Below are 23,997 nucleotides of genomic sequence, written 5' to 3'. Positions count from 1 at the left end.
TACCTGGCACTGAGTGACCCGTGTAGCTTGGTTTCTATCCTCCTCCTCAGGCATATCTCTCTCTCTCTCTCTCTCTCTCTCTCTCTCTCTCTCTCTCTCTCTCCTGATCCACTGAGACAAACTCTCTTTCACCATCTGAGATCAAAGACTGGGAAGAATAAACAATAATGTTCTGTAGTAATCAAGCAGGAAATGCATCTCTGACAGTATTCATTTTTGCTTACTCTCTTCCCATGAGGGCAAGTTGGTGTTTTGTTTTTGACTTAAAGTAAAACCTCTCTGACCCAAGCAGTTCTATCTCTGGAATCTACCATATATGTGCACTCAGGAGTGGGTACAAAGACCTATTTACTTACAAGTATGACTAAAGAGCAATATCTGGGGAGGAGAAGGGGGAGGATCATGAACTGAAATTGAATTCCATGCATTTATGAGTTTGTTGGAATGAACCCAGCCACTATCTATAACTATAAAACAAGCAATAACTGGGCCAGGCCCAGTGGTGTACTCCTATAATCCCAGGAACTCAGGAGGTTGAGGTGGAAGATTATAAGTTCAAGGCCAGCCTCAGCAATTTAGCCAAACTCAAAAAATAAAAAGGGCTGGAATGTAACTCAGTGGTAGAGTGAGCCTAGGTTTAGTATCCAGTACTGAAAAAAAAAATTCTGAATTAAAAACAATAATTGGGCTGGGGAATGTAGCTCAGAGTTAGAACATTTGCCTAGCATGTGCCAGGCCTTGGGTTCCATCCCCAGTACTAAAGAAAAAGAGAGAGAGAGAGAGAGAGAGAGAGAGAGAGAGAGAGAGAGAGAGAACAAACTGAGAAACTATTTCAATCACATTAATGAGAAAGGAAACTTGTTAAATAATTATTTCCTTTCATACCATAGAATACTATGCAGCTAAGTTTAAAAGGAATCACATTTACATCTGCTGATATGAAATCATCTGCAAGGTACATTGTTCAATGAGAAAAATGCAAAGTACAAAAATTAATGTATGCTAAATTCAGTGTTATCCTCAATTGGATCCTGGAAGAGAGAAAAAAAGACTTAGCAAAAAAAAAAGTTCAATTTAAATAAAGTGTGGCATTTGGTTAATAATATCATAATATCTCATTGCTGTTAATCTTAGTGTTAATAAACGTGCCTTGTTATGCAATATGTTAGCATTAGGGGTACCTGAATGAAGCTATAACTGGGTGAAGTATATACAAGAGCTCTTTTTTTTTTAAAGAGAGAGAGAGAGAGAGAGAGAGAGAATTTTAATATTTATTATTTTTTTTAGTTCTCGGCGGACACAACATCTTTGTTGGTATGTGGTGCTGAGGATCGAACCCAGGCCGCACGCATGCCAGGCGAGCGCGCTACCGCTTGAGCCACATCCCCAGCCCTACAAGAGCTCTTATTATCTTTGTTAATCTAAATATTCAAGAGCTTGTATTATCTTTGCAACTTTTCTGTAAATCGAAATTTCTTCCAAAGTTTATTTTTATTTATTTATTTAAAAATATTTTTAGTTGTAGATGGACACAATGTCTTTATTTGCTTATTTATGTGGTGCTGAGACTTTAACCCAGTGCCTCACACGTGCCAGGCAAGTGTTCTACCACCGAGCCACAACCCCAGCCCCCAAAGTTTATTCTTTAAAAGCCGAAGGTATATTTCTGATTTTATAACTCCACAAGAGAGAGAGGGGGAAGGAAAGTTTTGTGATGTATAACCTTTCTTAATATAGTTTTATCTTTATGATGATTAGTTTTCCTTAATTTCCAGAATGATTACCTAGTTTGACAAAATGGTGACCATTCTTTAAAATATGTTTTTAGTTGTCCATGTAGTGCTAAGGATTAAACCTAGTGCTTCACACATGCTAGGCAAGCGCTCTACCACTGAGCCACAACTCCAGCCCCAAAATGCTGACTATTTTAAAAATAATTTACACTTACATTTGTATTGTGATTTTTTCAAAGGATCCACTGCCCTTATTTGAAACTTTTCTATACTGGTACACTACAATTACACTTAACAATGGGATTCATTGTGCCATAGTTGTGCATGCACATAATTCGACAATCTCATTCCCCAGAACCTTCCTTTTCCCTTCCCTATCTGCTATTCTGTTGGTCTCTCTTCTATTGTGTTATTGTTCATTTGATTAGTGCATCATATATTTATATACACACACACACATATATAGTCACAGAAATTAAAATATGTGGGTATATATATGCATATATATGTATATATTTATACAAGGACATAACATAATCTGGTAGGTTTCATTCCCCAGTACATCTTTATTTGAAACCTTTTATCTGATGACATGATTTTAGAATGTCTTTGAAAGGAAAGTTAGGAACCGGGAGATGGGCCAGTGAGAAATGAAAGATGGAGACCAGGCAGAGATACACAGGATCAAGTTGTGGAAAAAATGTATTTTTGATTGTATTCCCCCTTGGAACCACTAGGCTAAGAGTCTGAGTTAGAGACAGAGCAGAGAGCAGGGAAAGGGCTTTCCAGAAGGATAGGAAGCTGGAGGCAGAAATATTTCTCTGGAAAATATGGCCAGTGACTTGCAGTTGCCCCAGTAGGTGGCCTTGCAGATAAGAATTTTGGTGAGATCTGGGAGAGCCCAGAGGGGGTCAACCTCCTTAAATGGAAAATTTTACATTTTTATGTAAGGTTTTTGAGAATGGTGGTGTAAATCATGACCATTTAAGAGCAATGTTATTGTAAGAAGTGAACTTTGCAGATGTGAGAGAGCTTATCTAATGCAGAGAGATCACTAATAAGCTTGAGCTATTAAAGTGAGGTCCGTGTCCTAGGTGGTAAAATTGTGAATATCTTTTAAGCAAAATTGTGAATATCCTTGACTCATTCCCCGCCCACCTCCCTACCCCCATACTGGGGATTGAACCCAGGGGCACCCTGACATTGAGCTAAATCCCAAGACTTTTTTTTTTTTTTTTTTTTTTTTTAACAGGGTCTCCTTAAGTTGCTGAGGCTGGCTTTGATTTTGCAATGCTCCTGCCTCAATCTCCTGAGTCGCAGGCTTTGGCCCAGCGCCAGGGTCCCAGACTCAGTCATTCATTGTGATATTCATTGCTGGCCAATCTTGCGCATCGAGGGCTCTTCTAGGATCTGGGAACCCGTCGGGGAACAAATTAGACTTCAGACTCTCCCTTTATACAGCTTACCTTCTGGGGACAGGGGGTCACAGATAAAATCAATAAGAGAAACAGACGTGTCAGAGGAGAGTAGATGCCTAGAAGGAAAAGAGAAAAATAAAAAACAAAACCGAAGCCAGCCAGGAAAGGAGGCGGGTGGTTTCTACACCACATGCACATCCCAGCAGTGCGGTGTCCCTGGTGTCCCCGTGGGTCGGTTCCTGTCGTCCCTGTTGGAACCAGTATTCTCCCAACACCGTGCGGGGGGCCATGGAAAGTTCTGAGCGACCATTCCCGGCCGCAGACCTGACCTACCCTCAGGACCCTGGCAGTTCCATCCTCCGGTCCGGCCCGCGAGCGGTGACCCAGCGCAGGTTCAGACCCTGAGACTAGGGACCGGTGATCACACGGGGGGGGGGGGGGTGGCAGAAATGACCTCTACTCCCTTCCTCAGCCAAACTTCCTCCAGACGACGGGGTGACAAATGACTGAGAAAGCACTGAAAGATTTCAGTGTTAGCCATTGACATTGCTCTTGTTTTTATTGATATTAGAGGCCCCTCCGCCCCCTGAGCAAGTTACCGATTTCTTCCTTTCAGTTCCACTTGTCATGTTTGGCCTTGCCAGTAGAGGTCGCCGGAGGGACGCTGCTGGAGCCAGGGCTTCCTGATTCTCATTTTGTTCTCATTCCTACTGGGCCGTGTGACTAGTAACTGGCTGTTAGTTCTTCACATTGCAAGTGATGGCCATTTTGAGCCCAGATGGTAGCGCGCCACTTACCCAAGTAAGATATCTATTAAAACTTGAAGTAGCTTGACGCGGTGGCGCAGGCCAGTAATCCCAGCGACTCGGGAGGCTGAGGGAGGAGGTTGGCCACGTCTGAGGCCAGCCTCAGCAATTTAGAGATACCCTCAGAGATTTCGTGAAAACTTGTCTCAAAATTTAAAAAATAATTATACATATATGATATGAAGACTGGGGATGTAGCTCAGTGGTAAAGTGCCCTTCAGTTCAATCCCCAGTATCAAGAGAACAAAAACAAAATCCTCATGAATAGTATCTTTATTTCTTACTAAATTGACAGCTTTCTCAGCTTCTCTCCACATGGAAACAGAAAGATGCCAAACAGAATGCAGAGGGACAAAAAAAGGCCTTTTTGAGGGGCCGTTCCCAGCCTTGATGAAAAAAAAATCAATCAAAAGAAGATACCAACAGTTCAGGAGGCTGAGGCAGAAGGATTGGGAGTTCAAAGCTAGCCTCAACAAAAGCAAGGAGCTAAGCAACTCATTGAGTTGAGGTCATTGAGACCCTATCTCAAAATACAAAAAATAGGGCTGGAGATATGGCTTAATGGTCGAGTGCCCCTGGGTTCAATCCCCAGTATCACCCCCACCAAAAAAAAAATCCAGATATTAAAGTTTGTTTCATAAAAACTTATTCTGAAATTTGAGGAAACAAATCTGGAAACAGAAAACAAAATGTTAATTTTTCAAGGTCTATACCTAGTCATGGATAGTGATATTTTTTTGCCTAAAAATGATTCAAGTCCAGGTTTATCAGGTAGCTTTTGTTAAGAACCCCAAAACACAGTGCCCTAAAATAATGTTTTCCCCCTCTATTAGACTTGTCAACAGGAGGTATCCTCAGAGGAAGATCTGAGGAGAAGGAACTCCACACAGACCAACAGGGTTCTTGGTGTTCGTGAAAGAAAAGAATTTCAGCACATTCCAGTTAGAGACATACACGTTTAATAGGAAGGAGATACATATTTAGGGGAGAATATGGGCAATCTCAAGAGAGACTCATTTTGTGAGTTCCCAGCTCTTCTGGAAACTTGCTGGATGCAGGAATGTGGGAATGACCATCTCAAGCTGACTTCTACTGGTCTGGCCACTCAGGATGCTTAGGCTGATGTGGTCTTCATTATCTGATCAGTAGATAGCCCTGGAAAGTCCCCCAAGTTATTGGTTCCTCAAGATAGTGTATCTCTTTGATGGATTGATTGGATGTTTAACAGAGCACAGGTAGATGACAGACTTCCCAGGAATGTGGAAGTAACAGGCCCAGAAGGGAGATAGGGCTTAGTGGGTAACAAGCATGCAAAACTATGGTTTGAATCCTATTTTTTTTTCTTTGTCTTCTAGCGTGTTTCTTATTTCTTCTATCCTATCTAAGGACCATTCGGGCTGAGTTCAGCTGGGCAGTTCTGTTGGTCTCACCTGGGCTCCTTCATGCAGCTGCAGTCTGCTAGTGGAGTGTCTGGGGGCTGGCTGGGCTAGAGCACCCTCCCATGTGTGGCATTTGGGGCTTGTTGGCAGTGGTGTATGTAGCTGGGACAATGGCTCTGACTAGGCCATGTGTCTACTGCAGGATGGTCCTGGCTTATTCGCATGGTGCAGAGTTCCCAAGAGCAGCTAAAGAGGACACAAGTCCCAACGTGCACAAGCAATTATCAAGGCTCTGTTTTTGTCACATTTGTTGTCTCATATATCAAAGCAAGCCCAGAGTTAGTGTGGGAGGTGGTTACCCAAAGGTGTACAGCATGGAGGAGAATCATGGAGGCCATTTTCATAATCTACCACACAGGGTAGATGAAAAGATACCCGCACAGTCTCCAGCAGAGGTAATCAAATGCCTCCACTTGAGTATTCCATTGTTAGGATTTCCTCAAATAGAGGAGTTCCCTGGAAGAAGTCAGATGGCAAAGAGTGCCAACAGTATCCAGTCCTTGGGCCATTTCTCCAGTAAGCAGAATTATCCTGTGAATAGGTGGTTTTTCAACATTTCAGATATTACAGGAGGTTGAAAAGATAAGGCTCTAACTCACGTTGAAATTCCTGTTTCAAAACCCAAGTAGGAAATCTATTAAAGATATGAAGATTCCCTTAGATGTCTGTTAGATACCCTGGCACTGAAATAGAAATACAATAGAAAAGGTAAAAAGTTAAGAAAATGATCTTTCTGGAGTAACACTCTAGTCCTGTTGGAAATATTATAAAAAGAATGTCCCTAAGCATTCAAATCCTTCCTGTCCAAAAAACAAACAACAAAAAAAGACAAAAAAACCCAAAACAGAACAAAATCTAAGATCAAATTGAAATATATGTCCCATCTCACAGTCCTTTTAACACTATACTGGAAGTCCGGCTAATGCAATAAGACAAGAAAAGGAAATAAAAGGTGTATAGATTGGAAAAGAATAAATAGGACTATCTTTGTTCACAGATGACAGCAACAACAGTAACCATCATAGAACTAATAAATGATTATAGCAAGAATACAGTATTCAAGGTTAATAAACAAAAGATCAAACTGTAAGTCCAAGAACTGCATCTCTTGATTACATCATTGTCTGATGCCAAGTGAGTTACCATTAAGAGTCACAGATGAATCTAGAAATTACAGAGTAGTGACCGATATCTTTTTTTTTTTTATAATCATGATATACAAATGCCATTCCCAACTAGACTTTCCTGTCCCTCTTCAAGAAAATGATTCCAATCAAGTTCAAAACAGAATGAGTTTATGCTACATTTCTGTCATGGCATTCGGTAAGGAGTGGTGTAAATGGTCATTGTGACACATATCATATAATACCAAGAAATTTTGTGGAGAAGCAGACCTATTTGAATCCCAGATAATTACCAATGGGATGCTTATCATATAAATCCTCAGGTAGAGTGAGTGATTAAACCCCAAATATAACCACCTTCTTTTTCTCCTTTTCTTTCTCCTTTTTTTCTTTCCAGTACTGAACATTCAACCCAGGGGTACTTTACCACTGAGCTATATCCCCAGCCCTTTTCATTTTGTATTTTTTAACAGGGTCTCAGTAAGTCACCCAGTCTGGCCTCTTGAGTAGCTGGTATTATAGACATGCCTTGCTCAAACTTGACCTTGTGAAAACACTTTTTTAAAATGCTGGAAATGGAAGAATAGAAATAAAGTAGATTAGACAAGAGGAGATGGTAGGAAGGGAGGGGGGGATAAGCAAAGGAAAGACAGTGGAATGAATCTGACATAGTTTTTTCCCATGTACATACATGAAAACAATACAGTGAATCCCACCACCATGTACATCCATAAGAATGAAATTCTAATAGAATAAGGTATATCCCATGCTTTTATAATTTTATCAAAAATGATTTTTTCACATATAACTTAAAAGAAATAATAAGAAAAATAGAAAAGCAGAATGCAGTATTTCAAAGAATATTAATATATACAAATGAATAATCAAATGTAAAAATAATCCATGCTATTTAAGTTAATTAGAAGGTGTTAAAAAGGTTTTTGTGTGTTCATTTTGTTTTTGTTTTGCTTATTGAATTAGCTAGATGAAGCCAGGTGTGGTAGTGCATGCCTGAAATACCAGCAACTCAGGAGACTGAGGCAGGAGGATCACAAGTTCAAAGCTAGCTTCAGCAACTTAGCAAGACCCTGTCTCTAAATAAAAAAATAAAAGGGGCTGGGGATGTAGCTCAGTGGTTAAGCACCCCAGGTTTAATCATGCCGTACCCCCCACCCAAATTTTATTTATTTATTTATTTTAGTTTTCGGCGGACACAACATCTTTGTTTGTATGTGGTGCTGAGGATCGAACCCAGGCCGCACGCATGCCAGGCAAGCGCGCTACTGCTTCAGCCACAGCCCCAGCTCCTACCCCAATTTTTTAAATTAGCTATATGATATGGTATGAAGCAAGGAGCATGCTTCTGGAACTTTTTTTTTTTTTTTTTTTTGGTACCAGCGATTGAACTCAGGGCTTAACCACTGAGCAACATTCTATGCCCTTTTTATTTTTTTATTTTGAGACAGGGTCTCACTGAGTTTCAATCTTGCTGAGGCTGGCTATAAAATCTTGATTCTCCTGCCTCAGCCTCCTGAGCTGCTGGGATTGCAGGCATGTGCCACCACGCCTGGCTGCGTCTGGGACTTTGTGTAGGGCTTAAACTGTCATATTTTCAATGCATATTAAATCAGCATATTTTACCAATAACCATCAAAAGCATTAAAATCTGCATAGCTTTTGAACTAGGAAATCTAAGCATTTATACAAAGGAAATAATCATTGATATGTACAAAGATATAATCTGCAGCCTTCCTTTTTTAATATTTTTTTTTAAAGAGAGAATTTTTTAATAATTATTTTTTAGCTCTTGGCGGACACAACATCTTTGTATGTGGTGCTGAGGATCCAACCCGGGCCGCACGCATGCCAGGCGAGCACGCTACCACTTGAGCCACATCCCCAGCCCCGCAGCCTTCCTTATAAGAGTGAAAAACTGGACATAACTTAGTGATACAACAAGAATAGTTTATAAATTGTAGCACTTTTACAAAACTGTAAATGCTGTGATCTTAGGGGAGGTATATTATGCAATGAATGAAAAAGCAAATTGTAAAAAAAAATATTATAAAATGCTAGAAATTAAAAAAAAATTAAGGTTCTTTTAAGGTATTTCACAAAATGTATCATTTTCTTTCTTTCTTTTTTTTTTTTTTTTTTTTTGCTAGCACTGAAGATTGACCCCAGATAAGGCAAGCACTAAGCAAGCACTCTTCAACTGAGCTATCCCTCCAACCCCTGAAAGGGTTAAGATCTGGGTAGTTAACATTATGCTTTTGCTTTTTTTTTTTTTTTTTTAACTGGGGATTGAACTCAGGGCCACTCAAACCACTGAGCCCTATTTTGTGTTTTATTTAGAGACAGAGTCTCACTGGAGTTGCTTAGCACCTCGCTTTTGCTGCGGTTGGCTTTGAACTCACAATCCTCCTGTCTCAGCCTCCGGAGCCGCTGGGATTACAGGCATGTACCACCTCGCCTGGTTCCTTTTGCTATATTTATTTTCGGTTTTCATAAATTACTACTTCATATGCATAAAAGTCCCATCTGAGGCTATGGAATCAAAGATTCTTGGGCAGAAGGTCAAGCCAGATCTGTGCTTCCCCAGGGAAGAGTGGCCTAGGGCACTTCTGTCACTTGGGTCCCAGAGTCTGCCTAGCAAGCTTCTGGCGGAGTCACATGCATACCACTTTGCTTCTTGGGGAGGCCTTTGCTAGGGCAGCCATCTTTTTCCAGGCCTCCAGCTGGGAAGTTATGCAGGGTTTGGCAACAGGCACGGTGTCTGTAGGTCACAAGGTTTTCCTCTGGGCCTTTTAGTACTTGTTCCAACTTCACTTTGTGAACATCAGATTTCTCCCTATACCTGCTTTTCCCACTTTCTCTGCCAACATACAAAGCAATTTTCTGCATTTTTATTGGTGCCCACACTGTTCATTCCACTTGTCCTCCGATCATATAGCACCGTGTCCATCCTCTAAAGCACTGTCAAATATGATTCCCTGTTGTATTTCCTTTTTCTATCTGCAGACTAGGTGAAATCTGTGAAGGCAGGGGCTGGGTCTTCTCCAGGGCTCAATGTGGCCATATACTATGGAGGTTAGTATTTAAGTAAATGCAAATCTTTCGATGCCTACACATGGGCTCCAAGGAGCTTCAAGTCCTGAATTCTAAGTTTCACCTCTAAATCCCTGTGTAATCTTGGTTGCTGAGCCTCAATAATCATGGCCTTTGGTTTTTCCAGAGATCAAAGCTTAGTGAACTTAGTGAAATTCCTTTCTGCTTTGTAAAGTACAGAGTTATTTCTAAATATGCTGTGAACACTTGTGCATTTGAGCTGAGTTCCTGAGTCTTAATCAACTGCCTGGCTCCAGCTGGACTTCTTACTGAATCGCAAACATACTAAGTTCACTCCTGGGTTAGGGCCTTCTACTTGCTACCTCTTCTGAGAAGGCAGATATCAGCCTTAATTTTCAGGGTCTAGAGCAGAGTCAAAGTAGTGGATTGCAAGGAAACAACAGTTTCCAGGACAGTTGAGAAGAGATTTCACTGTTCTATTACTTCTTTTGATTCTCTCTATTCTGATAGGTATGTACTATTATTATCCCCATTTTTTAGTTCAGGAAATTCAGGTCCACAGGAATTAAGTAACTAGCCAAAGGTCTTACAACTAATGCATAGCAGGACCAGGATATGAATACAGGCAAATTTGGATCCAGCATCCATCTAATTAACCCCAGCTTCTCTTATGATTTTTTTAATACCTTTATTTTATTTTTATGTGGTGCTGAGGATCGAATCTAGTGCCTCACATGTGCCAGGCAAGCACTCCATCACTGAGCCACATCCCCAGCCCCCTCCTATGATTCTTGGGCTATATTAAAGTTTAGAATAGAGTCTGGCATGGATTGGGTGCTCAATAAGCAATAACTGTTTCTCCACTTTCTAGACAACTAACTCTACAAATCCTGCAATTCAACCCTCAGAACCAAGCTGACAACTCATCCTATTCCACTCTACCAGAGCCCGGTGCTGAATGTAAATTTGAGGACTTTGGAGTAGGATTCTTTGTGTTCCCTTCCAGGCTCCACCATTTTCTGGCTCTGTAAATACAGGAACGTTACATAGAATCCCTCCCTGGCTTTCAGTTTCTTCACTTATAAAATGGGGACAGTAACAATCCCTATGTACTAAAATTATTATGGGAAATCAGTGAGATAATACAATTCATTATACTTCCTACCTTACCTAGTCTACAAAAAGGGTTCAATAAACTAGAAATTATCATTAGGGCTTCTCAATGAGAAGCCATTGTAAATACACCCTCAAACACCTTTAGGGCCAAAATTGGGACCACATGAACTCAGTTTATAAATAAGCTTGACTGGGTTAGAACTCAACTGATTCCACCTAGGATCTATCAGACAAGTACTTCCTGGAAGTATGGTGGCTCAGGGGATGATCAATTGAGTCAGAAAAATCTGGAGCTGCATTCCAGCTGATTTCTTCTCAGGGTTCTCACATCCCTAGCCCTGTTTTGTATTTTATAGACAGGGTTTCACTGAGTTGCTTAGCGCTTAGCTAAATTGCTGAGGCTGGCTTTCAACTCCTGATCCTCCTGCCTCTGCCTCTGGAGCCGCTGGGATTACAGGCTTGTGCTATGGCGCCCTGCCAGGGTGTGTTTCTTTATCTGTCTAATGGGAAGTAGGAGAAGTGATTAACCCTCAGGTTTGGATTCGGAAGGTCATGTGACATTCTACTCCTTGCTCAGCCTTAGATGAACTATATGACCTAGCTAACATTATCTTGGTGAGCCCAAAGAGTCTTATCAGCACTTCTCAAGGCGGCTGTGAGTATTCCCCAGGAGCATGTGTGTCTGCACTCTGGACACTGTAGCTGTTAGAATATTATATATGAACGGTTAGGAGCTGAGGTCTGGAGTAAGAAGAACAGGCCTATTCAAATTCGAGCTCTGACATTCCTCTTAGTGAGATCTTAGGAACAATCAGTTTCTTCTCTCAGCCTCAGTTTTCATATCTGCAAAATGAGAATAATAACAGTAAATACCTGTTAGAATTTGCTACACGGATTCAGTCAGACGATGTAGGTAAAGCATTTAAACCCGGCCTGGTTCAGTTTAAGTGTAGAATAAGTGGCAAAGATATTATACAGTCGACTCCCCCCACCCCCCACCCCCGGGGCCTTGCACAAATTAGACAGGAATTCTACCACTGAGCTGTTCTTCCAGCCTTGGTTTTTTAAAATAATCTTTTTTTTACAATGCCAATTAATTCTCTCAAATATTCGAGGACTTGAAAATATGCAGACTCTTCAGGTTCAGATCCAAATCCAAAAGACAAACAAAAACAAAAAACCTTTCATTTGTAGATGAGGCAAACCAGGCAGGAACCATGTGACCACATCAGACCCACAAGATCAACCCTACTCAATAGTGTGGCTCAAAGGCTGGACTCTCACCAGAACAGGGTTCAAGCAATGCTCATATTCGCTGTGTGACCTGAGACAAATGACTTCAGCTTTCTGAGCCTCCGAGGTTAAACCCGCATAGCAATAGTCTCCCTTGCGGGTTTATTTGGAAAGATTCAACGAGATGACGCGCAAAGAGCGATGCGTGGGAAGGGCTCCATAACGTGAGTTGTGGTTGCTACTACTACCACCGCGACGATCGCGACGATGGTGGTACTTATTGAGGTTTTCGTTCCCTCTCGGGCTGGGAACTCCTCTCGGGGGTGTCTCTGTCGCCACTCAAGGCTCTGGCTACTGACCCAGGTCCTTACCGCGTTGCCCTCCTCAAGTGGGTCTTCTTGCTCGTTCCCATTCCTCCTAACCCTAGTTCCTCTAGCAGCCGCCCGCAGGGAGGTGCCCGCAACCCTTTGCTGAGCCCCCAGCAGAGCTCTAAAAACAGCCTGAAACCGTTGGGCCCACCTCCCGCTCCCTCCTACACGCTGATCAATCAAGAGAGAAGAGTGAGCCTTCGGACCAATCAGAAGTGGCACCGGCAGAGCAATGCCCGCCTCTTTAAAGCGCCCTCGCGTCTCATTGGATGTGTCCGAGGGCACACTCTAGACGGAGCCACTTAGAAGAGACTGGTGCCAGCCAATCAGCGGTGCAACCGCAGCTGGCTGGTGCGAAGAAAGTGCAGTCAGCTGGCAGCGGGAGATTGGCGTGGTGCGAGCTAGCGACTTGTCAGCACCCAAAGCTATGGCTAGGCGGAAGCCCTCTGGCCATTTAATGTTGGGGCAGCACATTGGGCTACGGTGTGGTGGACGGCTGGTACCTGCTGTACATAGTTAATCCTGGCTCTGCAGAGTCTCGAGTCAGGGAGAATTGTAGTGAGAGTATCTAAGTCAATCACCGGTCAAGGCACTGTCCGGTCTTGTGTCTTTCCTGCTCCCGGATACTTCCGGGTGAGGCAGGGTGAGTTGTGCAGCCAATCACCAGTGGGGCAGGGGAAGAGGCGGGAAACGGGAGCCACCACCGGCTTCTGAATCCTGGTCTCCCAGCCAATCAAACGTGGAAGCAGCCTACACGCCCCCTCGCGTTTATATGGAGTGTAAATCTCCACAGATTGTAGGAGGTTGAGAGAAAACTGAAAGGGTTTGCAAACAAGAGCCACTTAGGCCTGTAATCCCAGCGGCTCAGCAGGGGAGGATCGCGAGTTCAAAGCCAGCCTCAGCAACAGCGAGGCTCTAAGCAACTCGGTGAGGTCTTGTCTCTAAATAAAATACAAAATAGGGCTGGTGATGTGGCTCAGTGATTGAGTGGCCCTGAGTTCAATCCCCGGTACCCACCCCCCCACCTCCCGCCGCCGCCAACAACAAAGCCACTCAGGATAGCAGGATAAAAGCAAGAAAGGTGGTGGTTTCTCTAAGCTCTTGCCCAAAGAGCCTCAAGGTTATTCTGGTGAAGGGGGTTCAGGGCCCAATTCACAGATGGTGGCAAAGGGCAAACTCCATAGCCAATCAACTCTAGCGATGGGCTGGAAGACAAATGAGATCTCAGCCTTAGAGGCGCGAAGCTTAAGCCCCTGGACCAGTCAGAGTCAAGGATCTGCTTCTCCGCCTGAGCTCCACAGCCAATCAGCTTCGAAGAAGTGGCGCTGTCCTAGGTGCCTCCCAACTGTTTAGTGCTCTCATCCCGCACGAGCCAAGAGAGAGCGCGCGGCTGACACTGCAACCAATCAGCGCTCGCTTCGAGATCCAGGCTCCTAGAGCTCTGGGCACCAGCTCTTGGCCTCGCGCTGCTGGGCTCTTTCTAACGGTCACTCGGTCACTCGGGCTTACGCTACCCTGAATGGGGAGAAGGAACAGGGTCTGAGTTGGTGAGTGCCGTGGATTTAAAACAAAAACAAAAAGCAAAAAATCCTTTTTCTTTGGCCTTGGACCTGGCACTTGGCAAAACTGGAGTCCAGGGGACTTGAGTGTCCCCTTTAAGGATCGGAAGTGAGGGTAGGGAAAGTTGGTTCCTTTGGGCCTTCCTCTGTCCTGGAAAGGCTGAAGTGGGGGCTTCTGGGCACTTTGGGACCTAGGCTGGGCCAAAGTCAAGCTAGCATGCCCTCTGAGTTGGTCCATGGTCCCTGAGGCCAGCCTGCATTTGTTAAGTGTGTTCTGGGGGTTCACTGACTTTGAAGTATGGTGTCTGGACCGTGAGAAGTTGTCTGGAGTCTCTGGACTGAGTGTGGACCTAGCAACTGAGAGTGGAGTCCTGTGGTTTTTCGAAGATTATGTAGTCACTGGCCAAAAGATGAAACTAGTGTGTACTTGGGAGGTTTTCTGGGGTTTGGGGGCCCAGCCTGGGCAGGGAATGAGTGTTAGTGAGGTTGACAGTCCACTGGGAAATTGTCAAGGGTCATTATTGCGCCCAGGCTGTGCTGGGAACCTGTGGTCCCAAGGATTTCTAGAGGGTTTCTGGACTGTGATTTGAGGTTCTCTTGGCAGACTTTCCAATATTAGGTCTGGGTTGAACAACGTAGCCAGGAGATTAGGGAAGAGATCCTATGGAGGTTCTGGGAAGGAAGCCTCTGAATCCCAGCCAAGCTGGTTGCCCTGAATGAATTATTATTGCCCTGTGGTAGCTCTAGATACAATGGGAATAGGTGTTGTTTGGGGCTTTTCAGTCTCATCCCCACTCTTCCCCATGTTCTTTCTGGTCATTTCCAGAAGATATCAGGTTGTAAGAAGAGGCAGGTGCAGGGGTATTGTCCTGGAGGATAATAAGTGTGTGAGATAGTCTGATCTTCAGGAAATCACCCAGGTTGTCTGTATTAATCATCTTTTTATACTCATGGGGCATTATGTCAGTATCTAATTTCATTCAGCTGTTCAATGGTGGTATAGTTTTCAGAGTACTTTTGTATACATGGATGGGAATGCAGGGGGTAGGTAGTATATGAGTGGACTTCAGGGGTCTGTTGGTTCCTAGAAATTAGAGGAAAAATTTGTATAATGTGTGTATGGGGGGTGCAAAAAAGGGCTATAAGGATAAGCTAAAGGAATATTTATCCCATTCAGGCATGGGCTTCAGAACGATCTGGAATTTCTTATCATTTGTTCATATGTAAAATGGTATGAATGTCTACACTTTTCTAATGTAATGGATTGGTCCTATGGCTTACATTCTCAATTGGATGGAGCCCCCACCCCAAGAGTTTAAGACCAATTTGAATAAAATAGGTTCCCATATTATTTTTTTCTTTTTTTTTTATTGGTTGTTCACAACATTACAAAGCTCTTGACATATCATATTTCATACATTAGATTGAAGTGGGTTATGAACCCCCAATTTTACCCCAAATGCAGATTGCAGAATCACATCGGTTACACATCCACAATTTTACATAATGCCCTATTAGTAATTGTTGTATTCTTTTTTTTTTTTTAAAGAGAGAGGAGAGAGTGAGAGAGAGTGAGAGAGAATTTTTAATATTTATTTTTTAGTTCTCGGCGGACACAACATCTTTGTTGGTATGTGGTGCTGAGGATCCAACCCGGGCCGCACGCATGCCAGGCGAGCGCGCTACCGCTTGAGCCACATCCCCAGCCCCCGTAATTGTTGTATTCTGCTACCTTTCCTATCCCCTACTATCCCCCCTCCCCTCCCCTCCCATCTTCTCTCTCTACCCCATCTACTGTAATTCATTTCTCTCCTTGTTTATTTTCCCATTCCCCTCACAACCTCTTATATGTAATTTTGTATAGCAATGAGGGTCTCCCTTCATTTCCATGAGGTTCCCATATTATTTATGGGGAATGGGCAAAACTGTAAATATTCCCCTATTCTTCCCACATTTGGTATTGGCTTACACCTCATGGCATCTCACATACTAGTTTGCACATCCAAGCTTGCTCTACATCCCCCCTCACACACAATCAGAACCCAGGGTGTGAATGTCAGCCACACAGTCCTCTCCTGAATGGACCTGAGTTGAGGCCCGTGTAGGCCATGAATGCCCACTTTAGTGTCAAATTTCAGGCCCTTGATACCCAGATCATGATCTCACGGCTGGTGGGGGGTGCTTTCAGTTTCCATGTGGGCACTTCCTAGATGCTCTTGAATTTTTCAGCTTATGGGAAAGGACAAAACCAAAAGATATCAGAGTTGGGCTTTCTGCCTGAGTTTAAGTACTGGTATCAAGTACTGGGTACAATACTACTACTAAAGAATAGCCATCCACTATGAGAATGCAGTGGACCCTAAGTTTCTGGCTTCAAGTCTAGTTTGTTTTCCATTTAATCCACAAAAGGTGCGCTATGATAGGGTCTCTGTGACCTTGATTCATTTTGCCTGGGTATGACTATGTATGTGGTTCTTGGGTAATGTAGTGCACCTGTTTAAAGGAAGGAACAAATTCGCCCCATTGGGTGTCTTCTCTGATACATGTTGAGCACACTTATCTAGAAAGAGCAAATATCTTGAAAGTTCGTGTTGGATTTGAATAATTGGCCTTTATCTATATAAAAGGCCTCTCATCACCTTGAATTGTGGAAAGAGGTGTGTTTCTGCAAAGAATTTTTCCTAGTAGAGTTTTTATAAATTGAATCTTGTTCAGCTTGGTTTGGGGAGTGGGATCAATATTTAAAATACGTGAGATAAAGGGAGAACATTTGGCTGGGGATATGGCTCATGGGTAGAGTGCTTGCCTAGCACGCATGAAGTTCTGGGTTTGATACCCAGCTCTGGGAAAAAAAAAAAGGTGGGGGAGAACATTTTCATAAAACAAATAATTATCCAGGGCATTTATTTATTTATTTGGTAATGGGAATTGAACCCAGGGGAGCTCTGCCACTGAGCTATATCCCCAGGCCTTTTTATTTTTTTGTTTTGAGACAGGGTCTCACTACATTGCCCAGGGCTGGCCTCAAATTTGCAATACTCCTGCCTCAGCCTCCTGAGTTGCTGGAATTACAGGCAGGTGCCACCATGCTCAGCTCCAGGGCTTAGTCTGATGATCTAATTTTAATTATAGTATTTAAATAGAATCAATATTTTTATTGCTGTGTTGACATTGTTACATCAAGCTGGGTTGTGCCTGAAGAAGCTTATGATCCAAGATTTCTGGAAAGTTCTGATTTTGCAGCCAGGCTGTGCACTGAGCACTTCACACATTTTCCCCTATTGTCTCATTGGTCAAATCTATCAGAATAAAAACTACCAGACTTCAAACTTGACTTGGTCATCTGAATATTGAAAAGAACAGAAGCAAAAACCATACCCCTTTTCCACAAGTTCTTTTCCAACATGACCTACCCTAACATTTCCTATGTACTTTACTCTGCCATGATACAGGCTCATGTCCTCCTAACCTGCGGTTTCCTTCCTCTATCCCAGGGGGACAATACATTCTTGTGATATCTCCTGAGTGTCACCTATTGAGTCAGCCTGGGAATTGGAAGGTAGGCAAGGTTTTTGAGACCAGAGAGGGGAGAACATCTGAGAATAATAAATCAGCAGTGTTCCTACCAAGTCAAAGTGCTATTTGCATCTGTTGTCACTACTTAGTGCAGGATGGTTTAGACTGCATTACCAAGATTGTAGGAGGAGAAGCTGGGCATGTTGCCACATGCCTGTAATTCCAGCTACTCAGGAGACTGAGGCAGGAGGATTGCAAATTTGAGGTCAGCCCTGGGCACCTTAGTGAGACCCTGTCTCAAAATACAAAATAAATAAATAAAAGGACTGGGGTTATTGCTTGTCAGTACAGCATCCCTGGATTCAATTCCCAGTACAGAAAAAAAAAAATGTAGTAAGAGGTCAGAGAAGGGCCTAGAGTATCACAAGCATGAGGTGCAGAGGGCCTGAGGATTCCTCTAAGGAGGTGCTAAGGGGATATCCTTAGATGGGGTAGACCCTAAACGGGAGGCAAGGTGGGGTTTCCCATTCTTGGGGGTTTATGTTCACCCAGTGGGGAGTCCCCTTCCCTTTCTCTCCCCCCTTTTAGGTTCCCTTGAAAGCCCACTGACACTCCGTGTCAACTGCATTTGGTTTTACAGAGGTTGCTGCCCTTTGAACACAGTCTCCAACTCTTGATCATCAATGAGCAAACAGTGCTAGTAGTGCAGCTGAGTCACAGGCACATGATGGAGGGGACCACATGGTCATGAGTTCATCTCCCAGACCCCTGAACCTTTCCTGTTATACTTGGGGGCTTCTTCCTAGTCGCTTTCTCCACTTCTTCCTGGACTTTAAGAACTTGTATTTCTGTGTTGGAAGAAGGGTGTTTCCCTGTCTTCATATACATATCAGAAGGATGTTTTATGTCTTTTACATGGGTGTCTAATGTGTCCCTGGGTGTGGTGGTGATACGAGCTCGGAAATGGAAAATACTCAAGCTTCAGAGTAGCAGGTGAATACCACATGCCCATTTGCATGTTCCCTTTCACTTTGACTCATCTTCCCCTCTCCCCACCCTGGTGCCCCTCCACCAGCCTCACCCACTGACACACCCTGTCTGATCTAGGAAGAATTAATACCTGCCTGTACCCAAGCTAGAATGAGATGGAAGGTATTTTAGATATTGAGGAAGAGAGAATAGGAGGGTACTCTGAACATTTTAGGATCCTGGAGCCAAAGGGAAAAAGGGGACCTTAGAGACAGTATTTGGGTGGAGGGGACCAGGATCTAAAGGAGATGTTAGGGGGAATCAGACTATGTCTTGTCACTAGAGCAATCTACCAACGCCTGACTTGTTTATCTTCTACTTATTTATTGCATGTATATGATATGCCAGACACACACCATAAATATTTTACCAACATTTGTTGAATGAATGAAAAATTTGCTATGGGATCAGGGATAATGGAGTTGTAGGAAATAAACTAAAAAGAAATTTGAACCTCTCAGGCCTTTTTCTCTTCCCCACACTAAAAAGTGCTTAAGTATGAAAGGAGGGGAAATCTCCAGGGACCGTGACCTCTAGGGCAGGAAATGAAAGAGGGTTCTGATTTCAGAGAAATGTCATTTGTCATCAGCCCAAGAAAAGAAGATTTTCTCTTCGAAGACCACCACAGGCTGTTCCTGGGGTTACCCCTTTGCAGAGCTTTGTGGGAGGATCTGAGTCACACACACATCCAGTCCCCAGTGGTGGCCCAGATGACAGAGTTCATTCCCATAGAGCAAGTGAGGCTTCCCAATACTAAGCCAGGGAGAGGGAAGAGGCATGCTTTTGGCCCTCCTTCCTTCTCTCCTTGAAATCCAGATGTTTCCATCCCTTTTTTATTTCTGAGATAGAAGTTTTCAGCTACTATGCCACCTCCAAGAAAGGGAACTAATATCATCTGCATGGTGCTGTTACCTATAAACCACTTTCATATTCAAGCCATTTCATCTTCAAATGAGGCAAGCAGAGATTATCCTTATTTCACAGATGAGGTAACTGAGGCTCAAAGAGGTGACTTGCCCAAGTTGACTCAACTAGTAAAGGGCAGAGATGATACTTAAATGCAAATCAGATTATTCCAAAGTCCTCATTGCCAGAGATTCACTTCTATGAGTCTTAAGAGTTCAGAAATGAAGAGACAGGAGGTAAAGAGGCTGGGTTCTGGAAGTACAAGGGCCATCTCTCCCCTGCAGGGTAAAGCAGAGGCATAAAGCCACACCCTCTTGGGGGACTATGGCAGACTGATACTTGGGGCATCCAATGGAGGACTGAAGTCAGGGGCGGGGCTAACTCGGGGGTGGGGGGGCAGCATCCCCAACAGCATTTCAGAGCATGTGGTGTCAGGAGGCAGCTACAACCGGTGAGTGGATACCTTTCCCCAGCTGAGGCTTTCCTCCCATTACACCCCTCTTCCTGTCTACTTCTTACCAACATGTAACTTCCCTGAGGCATCCAAGTCATAACTCTCTCTTCTATAAGGGTCCTTATGGAGAACCTGCACCCAGAGCTGGTGTATTGGCTGGTCTCTAAGCTGTGTTTCTGTTTGTATCTGAGTTCTCAGTTCTCTTCTTAAAAGTCAACATGATGGAGCCAGGAGCCTCATCGCATGCCTGTAATTCCCAGCTACTTGGGAGGATGAGTCAGGAGATCACAAATTCAAAGCCAGCTTGGGCAACTCAGTGAGATTCTGTCTCAAAATTTAAAAATAAAAGTGGGGGAGATGTAGCTCAGTTGATAGTGCACCCCTGGATTCAATCCTTAGTATGGCAAAAAAGAGAAAAGAGCCCATGTGGTGGTTTTGATGTGATTTGTACAGTTCTTTCTATTCTTCACTTTTTGGCTTATGAGAAACAAAATGAAACCATCTCCTTACCCTCATGTTGCGAGAGAATAGCCTCCTCTCTCTATAGTTTCCATTCCCTTTCTCTCACTTTCTCAGGCACCAAAGTCTTCTCCAAAACCCTACTCTATCACTGAGTCAGGAGCCTTCTCTCTATGGCTCCTGAATCTGCATTCTTAACCCACTGGATGGGAGTCTTTAGTCTCTTCCAGTTCCTCCTCCAAAGATGTATTCTAAAAGCTTCAGCCTCAGGGAGATGATTGAGGGATGTCTTTGACCCTCCTGCAGCCATGACCACTGTCTTGCTGCCCTCTCTGGCTTTCAGGTATGTCTGGGGAGGACCTACTAGCTTTCTAAGCTCTCCTGTGAAATTGTGTCTTTGTATTCCTAAATGCCAGGGTTGACTGTTCTTTGATGATCCCTTTGTCTAGAATGAGGAAAGCTCAGCAGCTTGGAGGTCTTCCTCTGCAGAAGTATCCATGATGACTATTCTTAAACCAGAGACTGCTTCCTATACTAGTCTTAAACCCACAACTGTTAATTCTCTAGCTCGCTCTCTTTTTTAATATTTATTTTTTGCTTGTAGTTGGACACAATACCTTTATTATCTTTTTTTATGTGGTACTGAGGATCGAATCCAGGGCCCTACACACGCTAAGCGAGCACTCTACCACTGAGCCACAATCCCAGCCCTGGTTCTTACTGTTTAAAACTTGAATTTGATCTAATTTCCATTCTCTTACCACCACATTTTCACCACTGGCTCCTGTTATGACTTTGGATAAGTTTAGGTCCTCTCTTGGGTTAGCTTATTTGGTCTATTCAGAAGAGAGAACTCTGATCAAAGACCAAAAACTCATTCTTTCTCCCCTCCCCTCCACAGGCTTGAGAATATGCCGTATCTCCCTCCCCTTTCTGCCAAGGACCCACATTGTGGTCTTTCTCTAAGAATCCCTAAGATTGGTATCCAAGGCAAGGGAAAATGCCCCTCCCCCCAACAAGACTGTTCAGCCCATATGGCTCTGATCGGTTGGTCCAGCTAGCAGCCAGGCTCCGGCCAGCACTATGTGATACCATGATCACCGTAGGAGACCAGGAGTTTCCTGCACACAGCCTGGTACTAGCAGGTGTGAGCCAGCAGCTGGGCTGCAGGGGCCAGTGGGCTCTGGTAGAAGGCATCAGCCCTTCCACCTTTGCCCAGCTTTTGAGCTTTGTTTATGGGGAGAATGTAGAGCTGCAGCCTGGGGAGCTGAGGCCTCTTGAGGAAGCAGCCAGGGCTTTGGGGGTGCAGGCCCTGGAAGAGGCATGCAGGAGGGCTCGAAGGGACAAGGCTGAAGAACTGGATGAAGGGCTGAAGAAACATCAGGAGGAGCCAGAGAAACCCACAAGGGATTCAGAAAGAGGACTGTGGGGGCTTGGAGAGATGCAAAAACCAAAGAAATTTTTTAGAATTGGTGGGAGGGAACAGGAGACATGGCACGGGCACAAACCACCACCAATAGAGTACTCTGAGATGACAAGAGCAATACCAGAAGGTCAGGGAGAGATGAGATCAGAGAAGAAACTCAGCCAAATCCCTGTTGACTACCAGGGAGCAGATAGAGAGCAAGGAGTGGTCGTGAGGGTGACAGAGAGAACAGGGGGCTCTGAGGAAAGTCTTCGGGGGTTCCCTAGTCCCCTTCCCCCAGCAGGTTCCCTCCAAACCAGCATCATCCCCAAGCCTTGGTGGGCCGAGGCCCCTTGGTTGGGGGAGGACCAGCCTGCCCTGTGGAGCATCTTGCTGTGGCCGCCCAGATATGGCACTCCCTTCTCCCATAGCACACCCAGCACTGGAACCTGGCAGGAGGTCTGGCCTTGGAACCAGAGGTGAGTGAAGGGCCTAGTGGAAGACTCTAAAATGGGAGGGAGTGGTGCAAGAAGGGTAGCAGTGATGGATGAGGGGTACCACACCTCTTATCTCTACATTTCCTAAGCTGGTGTTGGGCCAAGAAATTCCCACCACAGGGGCAACCAGGGCCAAGCCATGAGGGTTCGGGAAGGGGCCAGTGTTGACCAGGCTCCCAGGTCTTTCTATGGCTATAATTCTTCCCTGCCCTGTCCCCCAGGATCCCTCTGACCCTGAACAGCCCTAAAGGGTTCTGGAGTCAGAATCAGTTGGCTTCCTCCAGCCCTACCCCAGGTAAGCCCCTCGCTGTCCTGCACACAGGGTCTCTTCCCCCGGGGCTGGGTCCCAGGCCTGACCTGAGCAGGGACCCCCACCTCACTCTGCTCCTTTTAGGTTCCCTCCCCCAGGGCCCTGTGCAGGTCAGCCCTGGGGAGATGGAAGACTCTGGGCAGGAGCGCACAGGTGAGTAGGGTGAGGGCATTTTTGCTTCAGCCCCACTGGACCTACTGATTTCTTGCCCAGGTGTTAAGACTGTGGGATTCCTGGCCCTGCCCCGCTTTGATTTCTCTGTCCACACAGGCTCCCGGACAACCTGTGTGGGTCATGAGGGCACAGCAGGCTGCCCATCTCGCCAACACCCTCCCCCGCCTCCTGCTCGGTCTCGGCCCTATTCTTGCTCTGTCTGTGGAAAGAGGTTTGCACTCAAGCATCAGATGGAGACGCACTACCGAGTCCACACAGGTATGGGCGCCCAGCCCAGTGTGAAGCTGTCGGCATCCTTCCCTACCGGCGGTCTACCCACTCCTGGGTCCCTCTCTCCGGCTCCGGCGCAATTTCCTAGTCTCGTCGCCCAGTGTACCACAGGCTTGGTCAGCCTTCGTCCCCTGTTCCTTCCTTAAATGGCCTCCCCCTCCCTCTGCTCTAGGAGAGAAACCCTTCTCCTGTAGCCTCTGTCCTCAGCGCTCCCGCGACTTCTCTGCCATGACCAAGCACCTGCGGACACACGGGGCTGCTCCCTACCGCTGCCCTCTGTGCGGGGCCGGCTGCCCTAGCCTGGCCACCATGCAGGCGCACATGCGCGGCCACTCGCCCAGCCAGCTCCCGCCCGGATGGACCATACGCTCCACCTTCCTCTACTCTTCCTCCTCCTCATCCTCGAGGCCGTCCCAGGCCTCCACCTCTCCTGGTAGTGCCCCCTCCACCACCACCTGACGGTGTGTTGGTAGGTCCTTTGGCCTCAGACGAATCCAATTAGATTTAGCAAATCTGACTTCAGAAGCGCCGCAGGACAGGCGCCGAGAGCCCTCTCCCGGATGACTGCGGGTTACAGAAGCCTGGGTCAGCGAGCTCCTGTGGGCTGAAATTCGCACGAGTGAGGACTAACTGTATGGGAACTGTTGATTTTATCACCATAATAAAGAGTTTCCTGTGCTCTCTGGTCTGGACAGGAAAGCCGAGCGCAGGCTTTAGTCCGAGTTTCGGCCCCCCGCCCCGCCCCGCCCTCCCCAGCTTAGCCCCTTGTCTTGTAGCGCCCCCTGGTGGCTGTGCTAACCAGCGGGACCGACACTTTCTCCATCTCTCCGGGTTCCTGGGCCTCCCACAGAGGCCATTGGCCATGAGGGCTCGGCATCTCGGCAAACTTCACGTCAGGTCTTGCAGGGATCGGGGTGAACTGTGAGATCGGAGGCACTGGCTCCATCCACAGCAATGCACGGGGCGCTCACTGATCTGGGCGCGCCCGGCCCAGAACTGGAAAGAAGCGCATGCTCCGGCTCTGCTTTCGGTTACTCGTCTCCTCTCCCTGAGCGCACAACCATCGTGCCTCAACAGCCGACGGAACGGCTCCCGAGTCGCTCCTAGACCTG

General features: G+C 45.3%; 1 protein-coding gene across 1 annotated transcript; it reads left to right on the top strand.

Moving 5' to 3' along the window:
- Positions 1 to 21,054: 21,054 nt before the first annotated feature.
- On the top strand, positions 21,055 to 23,546 carry ZBTB32 (zinc finger and BTB domain containing 32). Its single transcript, XM_081274010.1, has 5 exons — positions 21,055 to 22,113; positions 22,353 to 22,426; positions 22,526 to 22,594; positions 22,712 to 22,873; positions 23,058 to 23,546. Exons 1-5 carry the CDS (start codon positions 21,230 to 21,232, stop codon positions 23,342 to 23,344), a joined length of 1,476 nt encoding a protein of 491 aa, XP_081130136.1. The 5' UTR covers positions 21,055 to 21,229; the 3' UTR covers positions 23,345 to 23,546.
- The last annotated feature ends 451 nt before the right edge of the window (positions 23,547 to 23,997 follow it).

This window comes from Spermophilus citellus, assembly GCF_964194105.1.
Source record: "Spermophilus citellus genome assembly, chromosome: 18".
NCBI classification, from domain to species: domain Eukaryota; kingdom Metazoa; phylum Chordata; class Mammalia; order Rodentia; family Sciuridae; genus Spermophilus; species Spermophilus citellus.
Note: the sequence above shows the minus strand (reverse complement) of the source record. Positions and strands in the feature narration are given on the sequence as shown.

What these genes read in the sequence shown, in the direction of transcription:
- ZBTB32 (XM_081274010.1), top strand. Translation starts at nt 21,230, where the DNA reads ATGCCCCTCCCCCCAACAAGACTGTTCAGCCCATATGGCTCTGATCGG. An exon ending in CTCTGGGCAGGAGCGCACAG is followed by an intron (nt 22,595 to 22,711) that starts GTGAGTAGGGTG and finishes CTGTCCACACAG; the next exon opens with GCTCCCGGACAACCTGTGTG. An exon ending in GCACTACCGAGTCCACACAG is followed by an intron (nt 22,874 to 23,057) that starts GTATGGGCGCCC and finishes CCTCTGCTCTAG; the next exon opens with GAGAGAAACCCTTCTCCTGT.